The sequence below is a fragment of the Urtica dioica genome, chromosome 7 (genome assembly GCF_054948205.1).
Source record: "Urtica dioica subsp. dioica isolate 48M chromosome 7, U.dioica_male_clone48M_v1_H2, whole genome shotgun sequence".
NCBI classification, from domain to species: domain Eukaryota; kingdom Viridiplantae; phylum Streptophyta; class Magnoliopsida; order Rosales; family Urticaceae; genus Urtica; species Urtica dioica.
The window spans coordinates 30,527,725-30,546,981 of NC_142762.1; the positions used below are offsets into that span (position 1 = coordinate 30,527,725).

Here is a 19,257-nt window from a genome sequence, read left to right on the forward strand (position 1 = left end):
ATGCTGCACGAAAGAGGGAGTGAAGATGGGACGCCTTCGGAAAAATCCTCGATAGAAAACCAAAATTAGAAAACGAACTAAAAGACAATAGTTCGACCATACCACGTTACCTGAAGGGGTGGGCCAGAGACCGGCTCGGATGAAGCGGTCCGGAGAGGCGGACTTCCAAGAAACCTCGCCGGTGCGGAGTTTTTGGACCTTGTTGTTAAATGAGTCCGACGGGTAGAGGAGAATTTTTTCTGCAAAAGATATGGCAAAACATTAGTCCAAGCTCGGCCGCAGGTTGCCATTGAAAGGGTTCCACCCCCGGCTCAGTATCGCAGTCCGTCTTCCAAGGGACAGACATGCATCCCTTCACCACCCCGACGGTGTGTTCGTTGATTTGAAAATAAAAGTATTTCGACCCCCAATTTTTATCTTTGCCAAGGAGGTCGGTGATGACTCCCTGGCGAGGTCGATTCGCCAAATAAAAGCACACATGGTGATGCTTTGAATTTCGTTTGGCCACCAATAGGCGGCCAAGATCCCCAACATCCAGCTCGACCCCGACTTCTCGGGATAATAACAAGAGCGCCATCACTTGACGCACGAAGTTCAGACACATCTAGGCGAATTGGAGGCCCAGACGATCGCATAACTCGATTAGGAGCCTGAGAATCGGGAAGCGCAGTCCGCATTCCTCGAAGAACACCTGGTATGCGCAAACAAAACCAGGTATCACTCGATCGGCGGACTGGCCTCCTCGTTTCATATGAAGACCGTTGGGAAAGTTATATCGTTCCCCCATGACAGCAAGGTCTTTCTTCGTCAGAACCGACGGAGAAGACAACTCTCTGTTGGGGTCATCACGGTTTTTGTCCGAGGTCGACATGGATTTCCATAAATTCAGGTTTAAAGGTAGGAAATGAATAAAAAAAGAGAGAACCAGAAAGAATAAAAAAAACGAGTGAAGGAAATGGAGAGATTGAAATAGGGAGAGAGTTACCTCGAAGACGCGAATGGAAATAATAAAGAAAATCCCAAGGGTCGAGACTTTATGTAGGGTCAAATCATATCAAACGGTTGAGATTCTCGAGAAATTTGCCATAATGGGAAAACCTTTGGGTTCCCGAAGCAGTAGCACGACGACACGTGTCTAGATACTCGCCCAGGGCATAAAATACTCGGGTATTTCGTGGGATTCCAACCAAACTAAGGAAATCTTGGTTCGATCCAAAAGTATATTATATTTTATATTACCATTTAAAATAAAATATACTAGGGGAATGATAGTGGCAGTAGGATTTCGCCCCCTCCTCGCGGGTTGGGCCAGTTCGACTAAAAGCCCAGTTCGGCCTAGAAATCCCAGGCGCAGGTGAGCTCGGCCCAAGACGATAGCAAGGGATTCCTTGCAGAAGACTTAAGCCCAGTTCGACCCAGGCCCATAGATGTTCCTAGACGGTCCCGCCAAGTGGTTTGCGCGATCCACCTTCTCGAGGAAATGGTCAAATTGCCTAAAGATAAGGGTGGATCCGAGACTGGTGGACTAAAGACCGGTCCTGCTCGTGCACGTGGGAAGATCTGAAAAGGAAAGGAGATCGGCAAGTTAGCTATAAAGCCCGTTCCACCTTCATTTTATAATGACTGATTTTCTGCAAAAAAAGCACATATAATTGTATCTCGACTTGCTATTATTGTTTGGATCTTCTGCTCATCCCCTTTTTATTTTGTATTACCGACGTTCGAATATCAATAAGGAAATCTTCTTTCGCATATTTCCTCTATATATCTTATATCATTTATTAGTTTTCTTCAGATCCCGATCTAGTCTTCATAATCGGATTCTGAGACCCTTCGCTCTCAAAAATAAATATACGAAGCCACATCTAAATAACCTTTGTATAGATTGTTGGGACGAGAAATCGGCTCAACAATTGATTATTTTTAGGCTAGGTGGTGGTGATACTGGTACAAATGACAGGTCAGATCAACTATTCACATTTGATTATTTTTTTGGTGCTCCACCGAATTATCCAGCTGACATGTCTCATGCTTCTACTACTAATATTAATCAAATTTCTTCCCAATTTGATTCGATGTTGGTCTGGGGATCTGAGGCTAATATCTCAACGACCGACATTCAAACTCAGTACAAACAGTTTCCTATCCTCAACCTATTCATCGACATTGATCAATACAACTACGAAATGCATATCAAAACCTACATGAAATACTATTCATCATACATGTCGTGGTCCATATACGTGTGTTGCTATGAATATGAGCAAATGATGTACACCCAAAAAAATTTAGTGGTAGATCGGTAAAGTGTCTATTGGCTGGGAAAGACATGTGAAGTGCGTTGAGGGGTGTTTCAAATTTCAAGACCTTGGACGACATACGATTTATGAGAAATGAGGCTGTTAGGATTGCATCTCCCTAAAAACGATGTGGAACATTTGTTTGAAATATTAGTGTCCTAGCTATTTCGAGGAGATGTCGATTCTTCCTTTCAGTCATCTCATTTTGTTGAGGGCTGTCAATGCAAGAACTTTGGTGAGTGATCCCTTCTTCTAAAAGATAGGTGCCCAAAATTTGGTTGAAGTATTCTCGGCCGTTGTCTGTTTTAAGAGTCTGAATATTTACTTAAAACTAGGTGTTTATCATTTTGTGAAATACTTTGAATGTTTCAGCAGTTTCGGATTTATCTTTTAACATGTATACCCAACAATATCTCGTGTGGTCATTAATGAATGTGACAACCCACCGAGTACTTGACACATTTGTAACACGGGAAGGTCCCCAAACATCACTGTGGATAAGAGCAAAAAGTTTGGATACAACATAATTCGCAATGGGAAACATGGATCTATGGTGTTTTGCTAGTTGACACGCATCACAAGTAAACAAAGCTAGATTTTATTGCCAAAATATCGGAAAACAATTGTTTGAGATGGTAAAAACTAGGGTATCCTAGGTTGTGATGCCACAACATTATTTGAGAGTCACCTGTCACAAAGACAAATATACTTCCATCGTTGAGATTATACCCACCCTTTGAGTTTATGTAGTAGAGTCCTTCTCGTTCTTCAGCATTGCTAATCGTCTTCCCCAATACCATATTTTGAAATTCACAATGTGTAGGATAGAATTTAGCAACACAGTTATGACCAAGGTTCAAAATATCGTGATATCTGCATATATATCGCCGATATATCGATTTTTTTGAAATCTCGGTAAAATATCATATCAATAAATATTACCATTTTATAGAATACCGTTCTAATATCCCGATAAATCGGTGATTTTTCAATTTATCGTGATATTTTTCTTAGTTTTGAATAGAAAAATAAAGGACAAAATCGATCATTAAAAAAAAATCGTTCGGTGCTTACCAGTTCAAATCGCCGCTCCAATTGAAGATTTTATAGGATATCGATGATCTTCTTTGTTTTACCTTATTCTCTGTGAGAAATCGCCAACCGTACGTGGAAGAAATATTATGCAATAACGAAGATAACCACCAATATATCGACGTTGAACGCATGGGGGGTCACCGGAAATATGGTTTTGATGTTTTTAGTTAGCTTTTAATTTTTACATTGATTTAACTCGAGTTTGTTGACATTTTTTTTTTGCATATTTGAGATAAGTACTTTATTGTCTCTCAGATCCCCAACTTTTTTTTAAAGTTCCGGCGAGTTTTTCGGTGACCCACCACCCATTTTAACAGTTGACCGGTGATTTTCCAGTGTACTAAAAATTTCCAGAATTATTATTTTATTGAGGTTAGTGTAGAAATTAGGATATTGTAGAAATTAGGTTAGTGTAGAAATTAGGATATTTTCAGCGTGTGAATTGGAATCTATGATTGTGGAAGAGAAATTGTGATATTTGAAATTAGGATTGATAAATTGTGATTTTAAAAAGTGGGAATCAAAACTTGTGGGTGTGATTGTGATTAAGAATTTATAAATTATAAATTGTGATTGTTAAGTTGCGAATTGAAAATTATGATAGTGATTGTGATATTGTGATCGTGAATTTTTTATTTACTGAAATGACCGATGAATGGGCAATAAAGTATTGTACGCCCATTCAAGGGAGTGCGAACGGGTTCACGTGCCACTTTTGTGATTGGAAAATGATAGGTGACAGAATAACTCGAATAAAATACATTTGAGTGGCAAAGATCTCAGGAAAAATGTGAGACCATGCAAAAATATTCATCCCGAGATTGAACCGAGATCCGAGATTCGAGGTCCAAGAAATGCTTCTAGAAAGCACTCAAAAGAGGCTGAAGAAGAAGGCATCCGATATTAACCTGGTTCGAAGGTTGACACAGACTCTTTATGATTCAGATGAAGAAGCCGAGGCAGAAATAGAGTTGTTCAGGCAATACAAAAAGCGCTGTCAAGAAGAAGCCTCAGATTGATTTGCTAGGGGTATGAGGGTCCCGGTGGAGGCTCGGGGACAGTGAGATTCCAGAGATGGTGAATCCGGGTAAGAAAAAAAAAGTAGGCCGTCTAATTAGCAAGTTTGTCATCCACGTGAATATCGCGTTTAACAAAATAAAATCCCATCATTTCAAGAACATGATACCTGGAGTCGCCGAAGCGGGTAAGAAGTTACTTTTTAAATGCTTAGAACTGGTTATGTTATAGAAGTTTAAATATAAATTTTTTGTCGATGTATCTGTTGGTAGTCGATATATCATTGATATAATCGGTAGTCGTTATTGAAATTGATATAGAATATCCATCGATTCTCAATATATCAGTAAAATCAGAACCTCTATATGGGTATCAGTATCAATATTTGAAATCTTGGTTATGACCAGACACAAATTTGCTAATTGAGACAAGGTTACATGTAAGCTTTGGAACATGGAGAACGCATTTCAGGGTAATATTTTCTGAGATTGAGATACATTCTTCCCCGACAATAGGAGATAAAGTTCCATGTGCCACCTTAACTTTCTTTTGTCATGAACATGACTAATATGATGAGTAAGAATGAGGATCGAATGTCATGTGATTAGTGAAACTAAAGTCAATATTGAAAATAGACTATTTCTTTCATCTTCGTGTATCTTTTCTTTCTAACTCAGACACCATCTCTCTATTTCTCTATCTGTGCCTTGCTCTTAAATTGGAACAACCACAACGTAAGCCACCACGCAGCACCGCCATCGTTAAACCAAAAGCCTCCAATTTCGCAACGAATGCCTTACAACACCAAATCATTTTCAACATCTCTGTGCTTTTCTGCAACCCTCTTTTATTTTCTTCATCATTGACATTGTATCTCTCTCTAAAATCTATTTGTCCCTTGCCGCTACCACCACCAAACTAACTTCTCCTCAGATCTGTTCTTTCTCGGCGCTCCTTGTCTCCGATCGTCGACTCTTCGTCTCAGTTTGGCGCCACGAAGGTAAGTCCCTCGTTCTCATTACTCTCTATCTATCTCAATGTCTATATATATCTCATTTCAACATTCTCTTTATCTTTGTAAGCTATCTCAAAAAAAGCCCATTTGACCTAAATTAGTTTTTGTTGATGGTTTCGTACCATGAATCTAAATCTTTGATTTAGGGCTTCGAATCACAAACTGAGCTCAGTTGTGCATCATCTTCTCTGCTCCTCCACAAAAATGGAATACTAATTACCGTAAGTCTCTCTGAGCGCTCAACCTTGGTCTACATTTCTCTTTTTTTTTTAATTTTTATTGTGACTATTTTGCATAGTGAAGAGATAGACAAGGAATCAATTGATAAATTTGGTGGAATGAGTCCAAGTTTTTCTTATTAATCTGATTTAATGCATATTGCTCAATAGGTGTTTGATAAAATGCTTTTGTAAGATTTGGGGTTTTATTTCTAACTTTGTTTTGTAGTTGAGAAAATTTTGATTCGAATTTTAATGTTTAAATTGGGGGTTTTCTGGATCCAATTGACTAAAACTAAGATATGCGAAGTGAAAGCCTTAAGATGTTATTTTTATTTATTTTTTGCAGATATGGTTTGATTCTTGAAATATTTTTGCTGAGAAGCCAGGACATGATGGAAAGGATAAAAGGGTCCGTTGTGGATCTGGGGGAGCTGAACCATTCAATCCTAAGGTTTTGGAATAACTCTCACATTAATGATTCGTTGTATTGCAATTTCGTGTAGTTGTTGAATTGATAGTAGTGATGTATTGCATTGTCAAACTCTGTTTTTTCGCTAATGTAATGTTCAGAATTTTGATGCCTCTCCAAGAGATCTCACGGTGATTTGGTCCGGGTTCGTACTCAAAGAGTTTGGTGTCGTGAATTAGAGTTGAAGAAGAAGAGAAGGTGACCCGAGACATAAAGGCAGCTCGCCGGATCTCACAGCAAGGCAAGGACTTCTGATTTCTTTTTTCTCTGTCTCGAATTTCATAGTTGGAAATTGGGATTTGAAATCTGAATATAAAATTTGTCTTGCTTATTTTATGACAACTATTGTTTGTTGGAGCTGAATTGATATATCTCTTCTATGATGTCATAGTCTCTAATTTTGGAATTATATACGATGGATTGATTGTTGAGTTTTTCCTTCTCGTGCTCTATTAAAGGTTTCAGGCTTTCCTAGCTGTCCTGAGCCGTTGTCTGCTAACAGAGAGCTGCGACCACTGCCGAACGTTCCACGAGCTCATTAGTAATTTTTCTGTGACTCTTCACCACCCTCTACCTCACACCCTTAAATTGCTGAAAATAATTTTTGTTAAGTCAGTGCATCACGTGAGAATGAGGTTTCAAACAGACCGCATCAACATGTTCTGAGTACTCAAAAGTAATATAATGTTTTTATCTTCAATAATGTGTTTAGAGAGCCTTGGTTGAATGACTAAGACTATATTTATAATGTCACAGTAAGTGTAAACCATTTGCATTGTGTACCATAGGTGTGAGGAGACGTCAAAGAAGGTTCTAGCGAGTCGCGGACGAGCATCGAGGATTTGCTCAGGTTCAGCGATGCGGCAAAGAAGGCTGCCCAATTTTTGGCGTCCTGTTTCGTGACGCGTCAAGGAACTTTAACGCTGCGAGAGGCGCATCAGCGGTGCGAGCGCGAGTTGCGAGGCCTTGACGTGTCACTATGACCACTCTGTTATTCTTAGCTTCTTAGCTTTTGCCTTGTTTTGTGATTGTGCAAGTGGAATACTCTCTCCCAAAAGAGTCAACTATAAAGGTATAATATAAGAGCCATTAATTTTATTTGTTTTTGTATGAGCATTATTGATATGAAAATCGGGTTTCAGTGCAAGCATTAATGGAGTTCCACCTCATCGTCGAGATTTTTCTCAGCCGTACGTAAGTAATCTCTCCAAATGTGGTTTGTGATTGTTTGTGTGTATGTGTGCAGTATATTTGAGTGTCTGTCTGTGTGTAAATGAATCAGTGTGTGTGTGTGTGTGTGTGTGTGTGTGTGTGTGTGTGGGTGAGTGTGTGTATAAGTAGCAGTGTATTGTGTACCCATTTGCTGTGTTTGATCATTGTGGCTGGAGTGTTTTTTTTTTATGAAAAATAAATTGTGCATGGAGTGTTGTCTTGGTGCGTTTTGTTCCCGGATAACATATTTCCAATCGCAGAAAACTCTCGGGAGCTTAATCCAAGTTAGATACGAGCAAGGAGAACAAGAAGCTTTGCAAATAAAATGACCAACTTAAGTCTTTTCGTGAAAAAGAAATTCACAAGTGACGAGTAGTTTATTTTGTTGCAGATCTGAATCAGGTAGTGAAATATGAACTTTCATAAACTTTTCTATGTTTTGGTCATGAGAAATATGTTCAGTTGTGGTTATATAAATAAAGGCTTGTTAGATTTACTCGTTGGCTACATTTATGTGTGGTCTGTGTGTGTGAATGTGTCTGTTTTAGTTAGTGAATGTGCCAAGTGATTTGCAGGATTATGTTATAAGCGAGTATGTGTATGTATGCCACAATGATATTTATTATTGATTTAATGAAATATGAGACATTTTGGATATTATTATTATGTATTTTTTTAGATATTCATTTATTATAAGTGTATTTTATTTTATATTTATTTAAATATATATTTTTATTTAAAAAATTACTCTACATAAATAAGAAGTAGTCTATACTGTAAAAATAAAATTTCATGAATACAAACTACACCTAAAAGATGTAGTCTTCGATAGAAAAGACTGAAGTCATAAACAAAAAAGATAAGACTCCAGTGCAATAGATGCCACAAAAACACCGCAGTCTGTCAAATTGAATCAATTAAGATTACTTGTTAAAACTGTAGTGTTTTTTTCTTATGCAATTGAGTTCTATATAACTACAACATAATGCTGTAGTATTTGTAGATGAGACTAGTAACACTACATCTATAAAATGTAGTAATATATTTTAACTACAGTCTTATAAAACAGATACACTACGGCCAAAAACCGGAGTCATAATCAAAGAGATAAGACTCCAATGCAATAGATGAAAGTCGGTAAACTGTAGTCGACTTAAAATGACTACAGCATTCTGCAGTAGTTAGATGCCAAATTCCTGGTAGTGATTGCTCAAATCGTATGCCATCATCCACCACAATTTCAACATTCGCTGGTGGTGTTTCTCTCGCAACTCCTATTGGAGCACTAAGATCTCGTTCATCTTCTATTATCATGTTATGCATAATTATGCATGCTGTCATTATATCTTTTAAGACATCTCTTCTCCATAATCTTGTCAGTCCCGCAACAATTTCAAATCGTTGTTGTAGAACCTTGAAGGCATGTTCTACATCTTTTCTACACGGTTCTTGCTTCATTGCAAAAAAAAAAATTTGTGGCCATGCGGCTCTCGGATAGTTTGCATGATGGTTGACCATTTTGGATATATACTATAAGCCAAATAGTAACCCATATTATACTCTAGTCCTTGTATGACATGATGAGCAGGAGGAGCAATACCTTGAGTGAGATTGGAAAATAAATGAGAAGAATCTAGCACATTGATATCATTGTTGCTCCTTGGCATGCCAAAATAAGCATGACATATCCATAGATCATAATCTGCTACAGCTTCAAGTATAATAGTAGGATTTCCACTGCGACATGTGTATTGTCCGGCTGACCCGTGTATTAGTTTATCTATTGTAATTTTATTTTGTTGTATTGGGTTTTTTTAATGTCTTTTGAGTTTTCTCGCTGATTTTCTTCCAAATTGCTAATGTAATTGTGTTTGGTATTAGTTCATTATGGCCGTTTTAATATTATAATTTTTTTGCAATGTGCAAATATCATTGTTGTATTTTAAAATATTTTTGTCTTTTAAACTATGCAAAATAATAAATTTTATATAAATTAAATAATTTTAGAGGTAAATATTAAATAATTATATAAAATATGGGCATTTGGGCAAATTTTAAAACTTATAGAGCAGTGAACAGTGCAACGCTACAAATAACGATGCACTGATGAGAATTTTCATCTCACGCTATAATAGCGTGAGATATAAGGTTCCACTGGAGCGTCTCACGCTATAATAGCTGGGATTTAGCGCTCTAGTGGAGATGCTCTAAGGTCTCTCCAACTAGCTAAAAAAAAAGTAGAAAATATTGAATTAGCTGAATGGATTAAGACTCAAATGTTGAATGAAATCTTTTTTGAGAAATGCACTTGTAACAAAAGACACTTACTGTAAATATTAGTTTTTTTTTTAAACTTAAAATTGCCAAATTGTAACAATGAGATATAGGGTTTACCATATAATGCTAACTGAATTAAATATCATAGGTTGTAAATTAGTTATCGCTGCTGCATTTTCTGATCAGTATTAGACTAATTATATATAATTAATGAATTTAAAAACCGTGATTGGTTGATGACATCACAAAAATTGAGTTTGGCATGCTTTCTTTTCAGTCAAAGAAAGTTTAAGACACGTTTCATTTTGTTAACTTATCTTAAGTGATAATTAAGTGATTACACGCTTAATTGTTATAGGTTGATATCCTTTCACAAGGATATTGCCCTTGGCTGTGTGATACTACGTGAGAGAACTTTAAATCAACTTTGGTAATGTGTTGATCTTGACTCCACCTTTAATGGATCTAAGATAACATTCACAAGGTTTTGAGAGTGCATCAAATAAGGCCAATGAGAGGCATGTAGTGGTGTATTCAGAATTATCAAGCTAAGCACGCTTGAAGAAGTTGGTCTATTACTTTCTCAATTATCATGCATCTATATTTAGGTTCCATAGAAAATTGTTTTTGATGAGCCATAACTTGTAATGTCAATTATTTTTGTAAACTCTAAATGATATTTCCACCAAAGACGGAATCAATGCCGATAAAAAACACAAATATTGCGATAACCAATTTTTAGTATATAGTCTTCGTCCTTGGTAAAATGTCATGTCATTATTGGTCTTCGTAGCATCAATGGATTTTCATGACCACATTCACATCATCATGGCAAAGAATATTCCGAAGAGTATCATCATTCCAATCGCCACTAGTGTCGACCAACTTCGAATTTCTTAAGCCTCGGGAATCAGCAAGGTACCCAAAATTAATGTGAAACTCATGGGTCACCAAATCTACCTATCGCGTCTCACATCTTTCATCGAGATTCTGCGTCTATAACCTCATGACTCTATACAAGTCCCCTCAAAGTGCTCGATGCTTTAAACAAACAGCTCGAGTTGAGATAAGAATCTTGGGTAACGTGAAGCAACACATGATGTAGTTCGGGATGGTCTTCGATATCTAATATATTGAAAGAACTCATTGTTGCATCCCATGGCTGTGAGTAGGCCCAAATAGAAGTCATGATCTTCAATCATCCTCACTCCAAAGGAATCTCGTGATCCCTTCCTCTACCTTATTTTTGATACACTTCGAACTTTCAAAATTGATCACTTCACACTAAGCCCGTTCTGAAATTTCATAACTTTACGGTTCTTGTTCGATTGAGTACTGCACTTTAGATGGCGATAGTCTAGAAGTCGAAAGTATTACTAGTCTACGCTTTGATCCGAGTAACATGGGACACGTGAAATCTCGTGTGAATCAACAAGGACCACCTTACAAGGCTAAATACTCATGAATGACCGAATAGTGAAGTGAGGTAGTGCCTTGAAGAATTTTATACTAATAATACTCAAACTTTGCTAATCAACATGATGCCACGTGGCTTAAAAATGATGCCACGTGGTACGTACCAAAAAGAATTTCTTTATATTGGCTCCGAAAAGGCAGTATTGATGATATCTATATTTGCTTTGCATTCTATAAAATATATCATTTGGATTTACATTGCCATAACCATGGCTTATACATATATAATACCACACACACACACACACACACACACACACACACATATATTAGTGGAGAAGTTAATGGAATTAAACCTCACAATAATATAATTGTTTTATACTTTAATAATTTAGTTAATGATATGTAATAAATAAATAAAAACTTATAATCTTGAATGTTGATAGTAAATTTTTAATTGAACTGAATAAATAGAAATGTTCATTAGTTTACATAGATGTCAATGGCTTCAATAACATTTACACCCTTTTTAAAAGACCATCAAATTATAAATAAGCCTCAACTTAAACAAATACAAAATATTAACACACACACACACACACACACACACACACACACACACACACACACACACACACACGTATTACGATATTATACTATTTATAAATAAGATATAATTAAAGTCATGATTATATCATGGTATGCTGTATATATTTATGTTAATTATTTTGAAGTTGATAACAAAATTGTCATCCTATTGTTTGATAATCAGTTTTGATGTCTTTATACCTTTATTTAAAAAAATATTTTTGTAACTTTTTATTTCTAGAAAATAGAATAAAAATCGATTACTTATCACAAACTTTTTCATGTCCTTAAAATGAAGGCCGATGAAGCAAATTAAATAGCCAAATTAAGTTCATCTATGTGCAAAACAGCTATGAATTTAAAAAATATATATAAATAATTATTAAGTCAATTAGAGATACATAAAATGTTGTACATTTAATTTGAAAAATATTTGAAAATAAGAATAAATGCTAATATCAGTCTAATTAGTTTTTTCAAACTCAAAAGGCAACCATCCACATGAATAATGTTAAAAAAAGGACACCTAAAATTCCAAATGAATTGCAGTTAATATTAGAAGAACTAATTACAACAAGAAAAAACAAATTACATCTTTAAAAAAAAAGACATTTTCATTTGTCAAAAAACAATAAAATTAATAATTAATCATTGAGTTCAGGTTTATAACATATTGCCTTTGTATAAATAGACAAAACCAACTAGTATTATATAAATGATGGCTATTTTATAAATAAACAAACACTTCTGTTTATTGTTTTTTTGTTTATAAAAATAAAAATATTATACATTTTTTATAATAAAAAGTAACAACTTGTGTGTTTTCAATTAATAAATTCTAAAGCTTTCTATAATAATTTTTCTTAAAATTGAAGATAATAACCTTACCTTATAAGTTTGAAGCAACCAAAAAACATAAGACATCAGTTAAAAAAAAAAAAAAAAAAACTGCCAAGAAGAAATGTCAATTTTTTTTAAATTTTCCTAATAATGATTATTAATCAGTTTTAAAATAAAAATAATAATTTATTAAAGAATGATTAAATATAAATTGAGAAAGAAAAATAATCTGCTAATAAAAGTGAGAATGTGTAATGATTTAAATAATAAAAATTTGGCTATTTTTTTAATTAAGATAGTTTCACGCGACCAATATTGAGTGATAAATAATAAATCTAGTAATGATAATTTGAGTTTGGGATATTTTCTCAATTATTAAAAAATTTGGCTAAAATTTTAACGTAAAAAATTTAAATGAACTATATGCCTAACTCTTCCTTCTCTTTTTCATGTTGTTAAAATGAATTTACTGAAATTATTACTAATTTTATTTTATCATTCAAAACGTAATGTTTAAATGAAAAATCTCTCTCTCACAACTTTAAAATTATTTTAACATTATAGTATGTATTCATTGTAACAGTTTATTAATGATATATAAGTACAGATAAAAAAAAATGCATGCTATGCCATGCATGGCCATGGGCATAGAGAATAGAGCTAGTTTTTAATATGAAAGGCAAAGAAAAGAGAAGGGCAAGTGAAAACAGTGTAATGATCGAGTAGGGACCGCTAACCGACCAGCGCAAACCGTGGAATTCTCACATAAAAGAAAGGAAAAAAGGAAAGTAAATGGAATTTAAAAGAGCTAATTAAATATATCATAGTGTAGTTGTAATCATTACGATGTTTGTAGGACACCAATTAAAGTGCCCTAATGGAAATCGTTCTTCTTAAAGGCATATGTTATTATCACACACCCACACATATATAATATATATATATATATATATATATATATCTGTCAATATTAACTGCTCAACTACGTTGGTTTGGTATTTAAAAAAAAAAAAAAAAAAAAAAAACCCGACGTTGGTTTGGTTATTTCTACCGTCTCTCGCACGCTTATTTTCTTTCTTTTTTTTTTTTTTTTTGACAATCAACGACTTTTGATATATACAGGCATATTACTTTCAAAAATAAATTCTGCATTGACTCGATTGCATCTAAAGTTTAGGGGAGCCTCACATACAATTTAAGTTCGTCTCAATCAAATAATGTGTATAAAACTTTAAATATCAAGATCAATGTTCGCTTGAAATATAGTTCATATAATTATTTTTCGATTATATATATATATATATATATATATATATATATATATATATATATATATATATATATATGCTGGCGGGCATAATTGCTCAGCTGTAGGGTTAGGTAAACTATAGTGATATTTATCACCGTATCATAAAATTAGCGAGGAAGTTCATGAATATGCATATTGTCAAGTAGGGTAATTTTAAAAGTATAAAAATAGAGTCTTATCTTATCAATCACGCAACTCTATTTCTCAAGAAGTTGATTGATTTAGGCGTTTTGTTGTTTAAGGTTTTCATAATTTTTTTTTTCGTCACAACTCTCCAAAACGATCAGTCTTTGTTATGGATGAGATCGCAATTCACATCCACTATGAGTGGGTAATCATTGTATATAATAAACTAACAAAGACCTTAAGAAAAAAGGCCATAATTACCTTAGGTCCATTATGTTTTTACTTTTCCTTTCTTTAATCTATTTATTGGACCTGTGTGCTGTAGAATCTGAGAATATATCATATATTAAGAATCAGCAATCAACTTTTACTTTTCTTCTTGTAGCTTTTTATCTTTCCTTTCGCAGAAAGACATGTTATCATTCGTTGTCTTACCATTGCAACGACTTATTCAGTTCTCTCATGTCAATGCAAAACATTGGTTCGTACCAAGTTATATTTTCGCCGTCCTTTCCCCTTGAAATCATGAGCTAATGACAATAGAACGCTACTTCTCATATCTATAATGAAATGTGTATTTTATTCCGGAAAAAGGTGAGTGAAGTAATTTTACACGTATTATATGAGAATATGAATTGGATTTTGTACATAGAGCGAAAATAATGATAGAAAAAATTATTTTCGACGAAAATCGGACAACGTGAAAGACTTCAGGCAGCTCGATCCAAGGCCGGACTAATTAAGTGGTCGCGCGCCGAATTGGGTTGTAGTTCCCTCTCCTAGTTCAAGAACGTTTTTTGCTCGTCGCGGAGATATGAGAAATAAGAAGAAGAAGAAAATAAGCTAGAAGGGCTCAGAGGCGGTGCCTCTGGTGCGTACTCCGATGCTCAGCATTAGTATGATTTTTTTTAGAATATTTGAGCAAATCAGGCTTGATCAGAGTGAAAGTGTGTGCGGAGGGTCCTCATCAGCGTTTCAAAACTCTGAAATCGAATGATTTTGAGAGAGAGAATTGTGTGTACCTGCCCTCCCTGAGAAGGGGTATTTATAGTACTTGAGAGGCTGAGGAGAGCCCCTTGGTCTTTTTACATGGAGCACGCGGAGTGGATCGGCTAGTGCGCGTGCACAAGGCCGGGCGCGCGCGCGTTAGTACACTGGTGCATCGCGTCAGGAGATGGGCGCGGCGCGCTGAAGTTCTTCGCGCCACGTGCGCTTGGATTTTCAAGGCAATTTTGGAGGAGCACGTGAGGGGCGGTCCTCCATACTTGGGCGTGGCGCGCCAAGCTCTTTGCACGTCACACGCCTCTTCGTGCTGTGTGTTCGTGCTTTGATGGGTCCGAGCTTGATTTACGGGTCCGTTTTGAGTGGGCCTTGACTTTTGTGAACATTGATGGGTTTTTTGGCGTAAAATTACTTGTAAGTTACAAGAAATTTAATAATTTTCGAAAACGACCGACAACAAGATTCATTTCAGAAAATTAGAAGATTCAACCTCAATTCCTGTCTTGCTCTGATTCATATATATATACATACATATATATATATATATATGTATATATACATATCTATCTTTTAATTAACACGTTCTTTACTATAGTGTAGTTTTCATATTTAATTATTAAGTGTAATGGTATGCTCTTTGCAAAATTATTAATTATATTGCATATAATTTAATCTATTTTTATTTGAAATGTGTTATTTGATTATTCAATATATAGTTTATTATACATAACTGAGTTAGCTTTAATTAATTATGTTTCATACATAGTATTGCTTTATAGTCGTATTAAAGTTATTAAAGGTATGTAGAACACAGAAGTCTCCTTCACTGAGAATAAATTTCTGCCCTCTCCAGTGCTAATCAATCGAAGATGAAAATGGAGAATGTTTTATAAAATAGAGACAAGGATGAAAGCATTTTAAACGATCATCGTATATGTGTTATAGTATTACTTAATTATCATAAACTATATTACTGGTTTGATAAAAATATTGTACCAATCCTGTGTATATATTTATGTCTAGTAGGTGCATAGCATACATAGTTTTTGATGATCATATATTAAGATCTAATTACAACGAAGTAACTACGTAGGTGCATAGCATGTAGGTTTAGATTATAATATATCACCAAAATATATATTCTTCTCAAGATTTCTTTTTTGCTCTTTGAGTAAAAACATCATAATAACAAACGGAAAGATTAGCTCGAAGAACGGCCACTGAACCAAGCTGGCCGGATAGAAGTAATAATATTCACTAACATAATTAAACAAATTGTTATTTACTCAACATAAGTTATCATAATTATGTAAACATTCTAAACGTCGAAATTATATATATGATCCGTGCAAAGTATACAGAACGACAGGAGAAATTAAATTACAAACGAACCTTCACCAAAACCTACAATAAGGTAACTAACACAAGAGACTAAAAACCAACTGAGAAAAAAGAGACAATATAACTTTACGTACGACGGTTAGAAAACCAAACGAAAGAAAGAAAAACAATCACTATCAAAGAAAATTCGGTTAAGTTTCTTGATGACAACGGCAGAGAAAAAAAATCTACCAATATTTACTGTATTTACACATTAAACGAAAAAGCGAGTAAGTATGACAATTTATATATATATTGCGACTGTCGTCCTACCCAATATATATATATATACATAAAAGAAAAAGAGATCTGAATTCTGAAGTCAGGCGAAGCGATCGGAAGCCTCACGGGCGGCGGACCATTTCTGCATCATGAGCTCTCTGTAGAAGCGCTCGATGAACTCGTCGGCGGCTTTGTCGATGTGAAACTCGGAGTCGTCGGTAACAGCGACGAGCGGGATGGCGGCGACGGAGGTGAAGCGGCGGCGGTGGTGGCGGCGCGGCGGAGGGCGGCGGCGAGGAGGGGAGCTGGTGCAGCTGAACTCGTAATCGCGTGGCGAGACGAAGGAAGAAGAGACGTCGTCGGAGGAGCAACCGAGTACGGCGGCGTTGTGACGGAGAACCATATCCGAGAACGACCGGCTCAGAGTTCTTCCGCTCTCCGCCACCGCCTTCTTCGTCGACGGAACGCTTCTCTGGATCAGCGCCGCCACAACCCTCACCGCCTCGCTCAGCCTCTTCGGGATCCTCGCCGTCGCCGGCGCCGGATCCCACGTGGCGCAGCTTGATCTGGAGCCGAAATGATTGTAGGCTTTCCTGTTCTTGTTGTACTTTTGGTCTAGTACTGCCATATTATTCTCTTTTTTGCTGAGATTCTGGGTGTTGGGAAAAAGAAAAAAGAGGGCGTTTGTTTTATTAGAGAGAGAGAGAGAGAGGGAATGAGATGACGAGATGTAGGTTCTTCTTGTGTTGTGTTGTGTGGCAGAGGAATGGCGAGAGAGGACGATATATACCAACTTTGTGGTCCCCGACCCTATTATATACAGACACATACGTATATTATATAAATGTGTGTGTCCGTTTATATATTACGATGATTATCGTCCCTACTTTTTTGTTTAGAATTAAATTTTAATATCTGTTTCTTTTTTTAGAAATAAGTTTCGTATCAATATTATAACTTATTTTTAAAAGTAAATTCAATAATACCAATTAATTAAAAATTAGACGTATGTTTACATTTCTGGCAAAAATATTTTAGACCTAATTACATACATATCTCAAATTTTATACCATCTCCACTCCATCTTCATTTTCCATCTCTGTTTTACGCCTTCATCTCCAATCAATCTCTATTTTACATATTATTGAAAGAATATCTTAAATATAACTAAATAATACTTTAATATATTTTACCCAACAAAATTAATCTTGTTCATATTAATCCAAATACATATATATTATTAATAATATGTATGCAAATGCAAAAACAAAAAATGATAATTTATTCCTCTATTCTATAAAATATGATAATTTATTGATTTAAAACAAAGTACATAAATTAGAGCATTACATTTCATACTAAAAAAAATACATCACAACATATTAAGTGATTATACAAATAAATAAACCTAGACTTAAAATTTGAATATTTTCCCACAAATATTTTTTCAAGTATGTATGAGTTTTTTTTTTCAAACTAATATTTGTAGAATGTATTAATTTATAAATAATACATATTGTTGTCGGTCGTTTTAAAAAAAAATTGGAAATAATAAATTCGTCACAACTTGCGACAACTTTCGCATAAAAAAGCCTATCAAAGCCCAAAAAAGTATAAAAAAAAACACGTCCAAACCGAGCCCATGCTCGCATGCACCGCGCCAAAGGCATAGCGCGCCGCGCCGGTGCGCAATGCAAAGCCTACCAAAACGTGAGGCACACGCTGCACAAGGCCAAGAGCGCGGCAAGCCTACTCATGCGCGCGTAGAGGCTTGCCGCGCGCTACATGAACTCACTCAGGAGGACTTTTCAGCCTTCCTCATTACTATAAATAAACCCTTCATCCAAAGGGAAAAGGTACACAATTCTCTCTCAACATAATCACTCGATTCCATAGATATGAAACACTGCCGAAGACCTTCCTCCTTTCACTCTGATCGAGCTCGATTCTCTCAAATATATTTAAAGAATAACGATGCATCCGCCTCACTTATAGAAATAGGACTAATATTGAGCGTTAGAGAGCGCGCCAGAGGCGTCGCCTCTGCGCTCTTCTAGCTTCTTCTTCTTCTTCTTCTTCTTCTTCTTCTTCTTCTTCTTCTCGTATATTCGCTACGAACGGAGAACATTCTTGAGCTATGAGAGGAAATCGTGACTTTCGAGCTTCTACAAATCAGGCACGGCCATTGGTCTGATTTTAGGTCGACCCACCCGAAGTCTTCAACGTTGTTCAAAGTGACCTATATTAGAGGATATTATATCCAAAACTATGATTTAATCCATACTTTGACCTATATTTTTAAAATATTGTCGACTTAGATTCACTAGACTTTATATTTTTTGTTGTTGTGTTTTTTATGACTTTTAATTTTTGTAATTAATGATAAATGTTTGAGATATAGTATGAAATTTCTCTTCGTAAATAGTCTATAATAAGTTTCATATCAATATTATAACTTAATTTTTAAAGTAAACCCAATAATACCAATTAATTAAAAGTAGAGGTATCACTACTACAATTGTTGGATTATACAACCCACTTTCTACAACGCTTATGACAAGCGTTGTAGAAACTAAGGATTCTACAACGCTTATGACAAGCGTTGTAGAAACTAAGGATTCTACAACGCTTATGACAAGCGTTGTAGAAACTAAGGATTCTACAACGCTTATGACAAGCGTTGTAGAAACTTGGTGTTTCTACAACGCTTATGGATAAGCGTTGTAGAAACTTGGTGTTTCTACAACGCTTATGGATAAGCGTTGTAG

At 35.4% G+C, this 19,257-nt stretch overlaps 1 protein-coding gene across 1 annotated transcript; it reads right to left on the bottom strand.

Moving 5' to 3' along the window:
• Positions 1-16,382: 16,382 nt before the first annotated feature.
• Positions 16,383-17,318, bottom strand: LOC149390762 (uncharacterized). Its single transcript, XM_089620699.1, has one exon. It carries the CDS (start codon positions 17,316-17,318, stop codon positions 16,590-16,592), a length of 729 nt encoding a protein of 242 aa, XP_089476825.1. The 3' UTR covers positions 16,383-16,589.
• Positions 17,319-19,257: the final 1,939 nt, after the last annotated feature.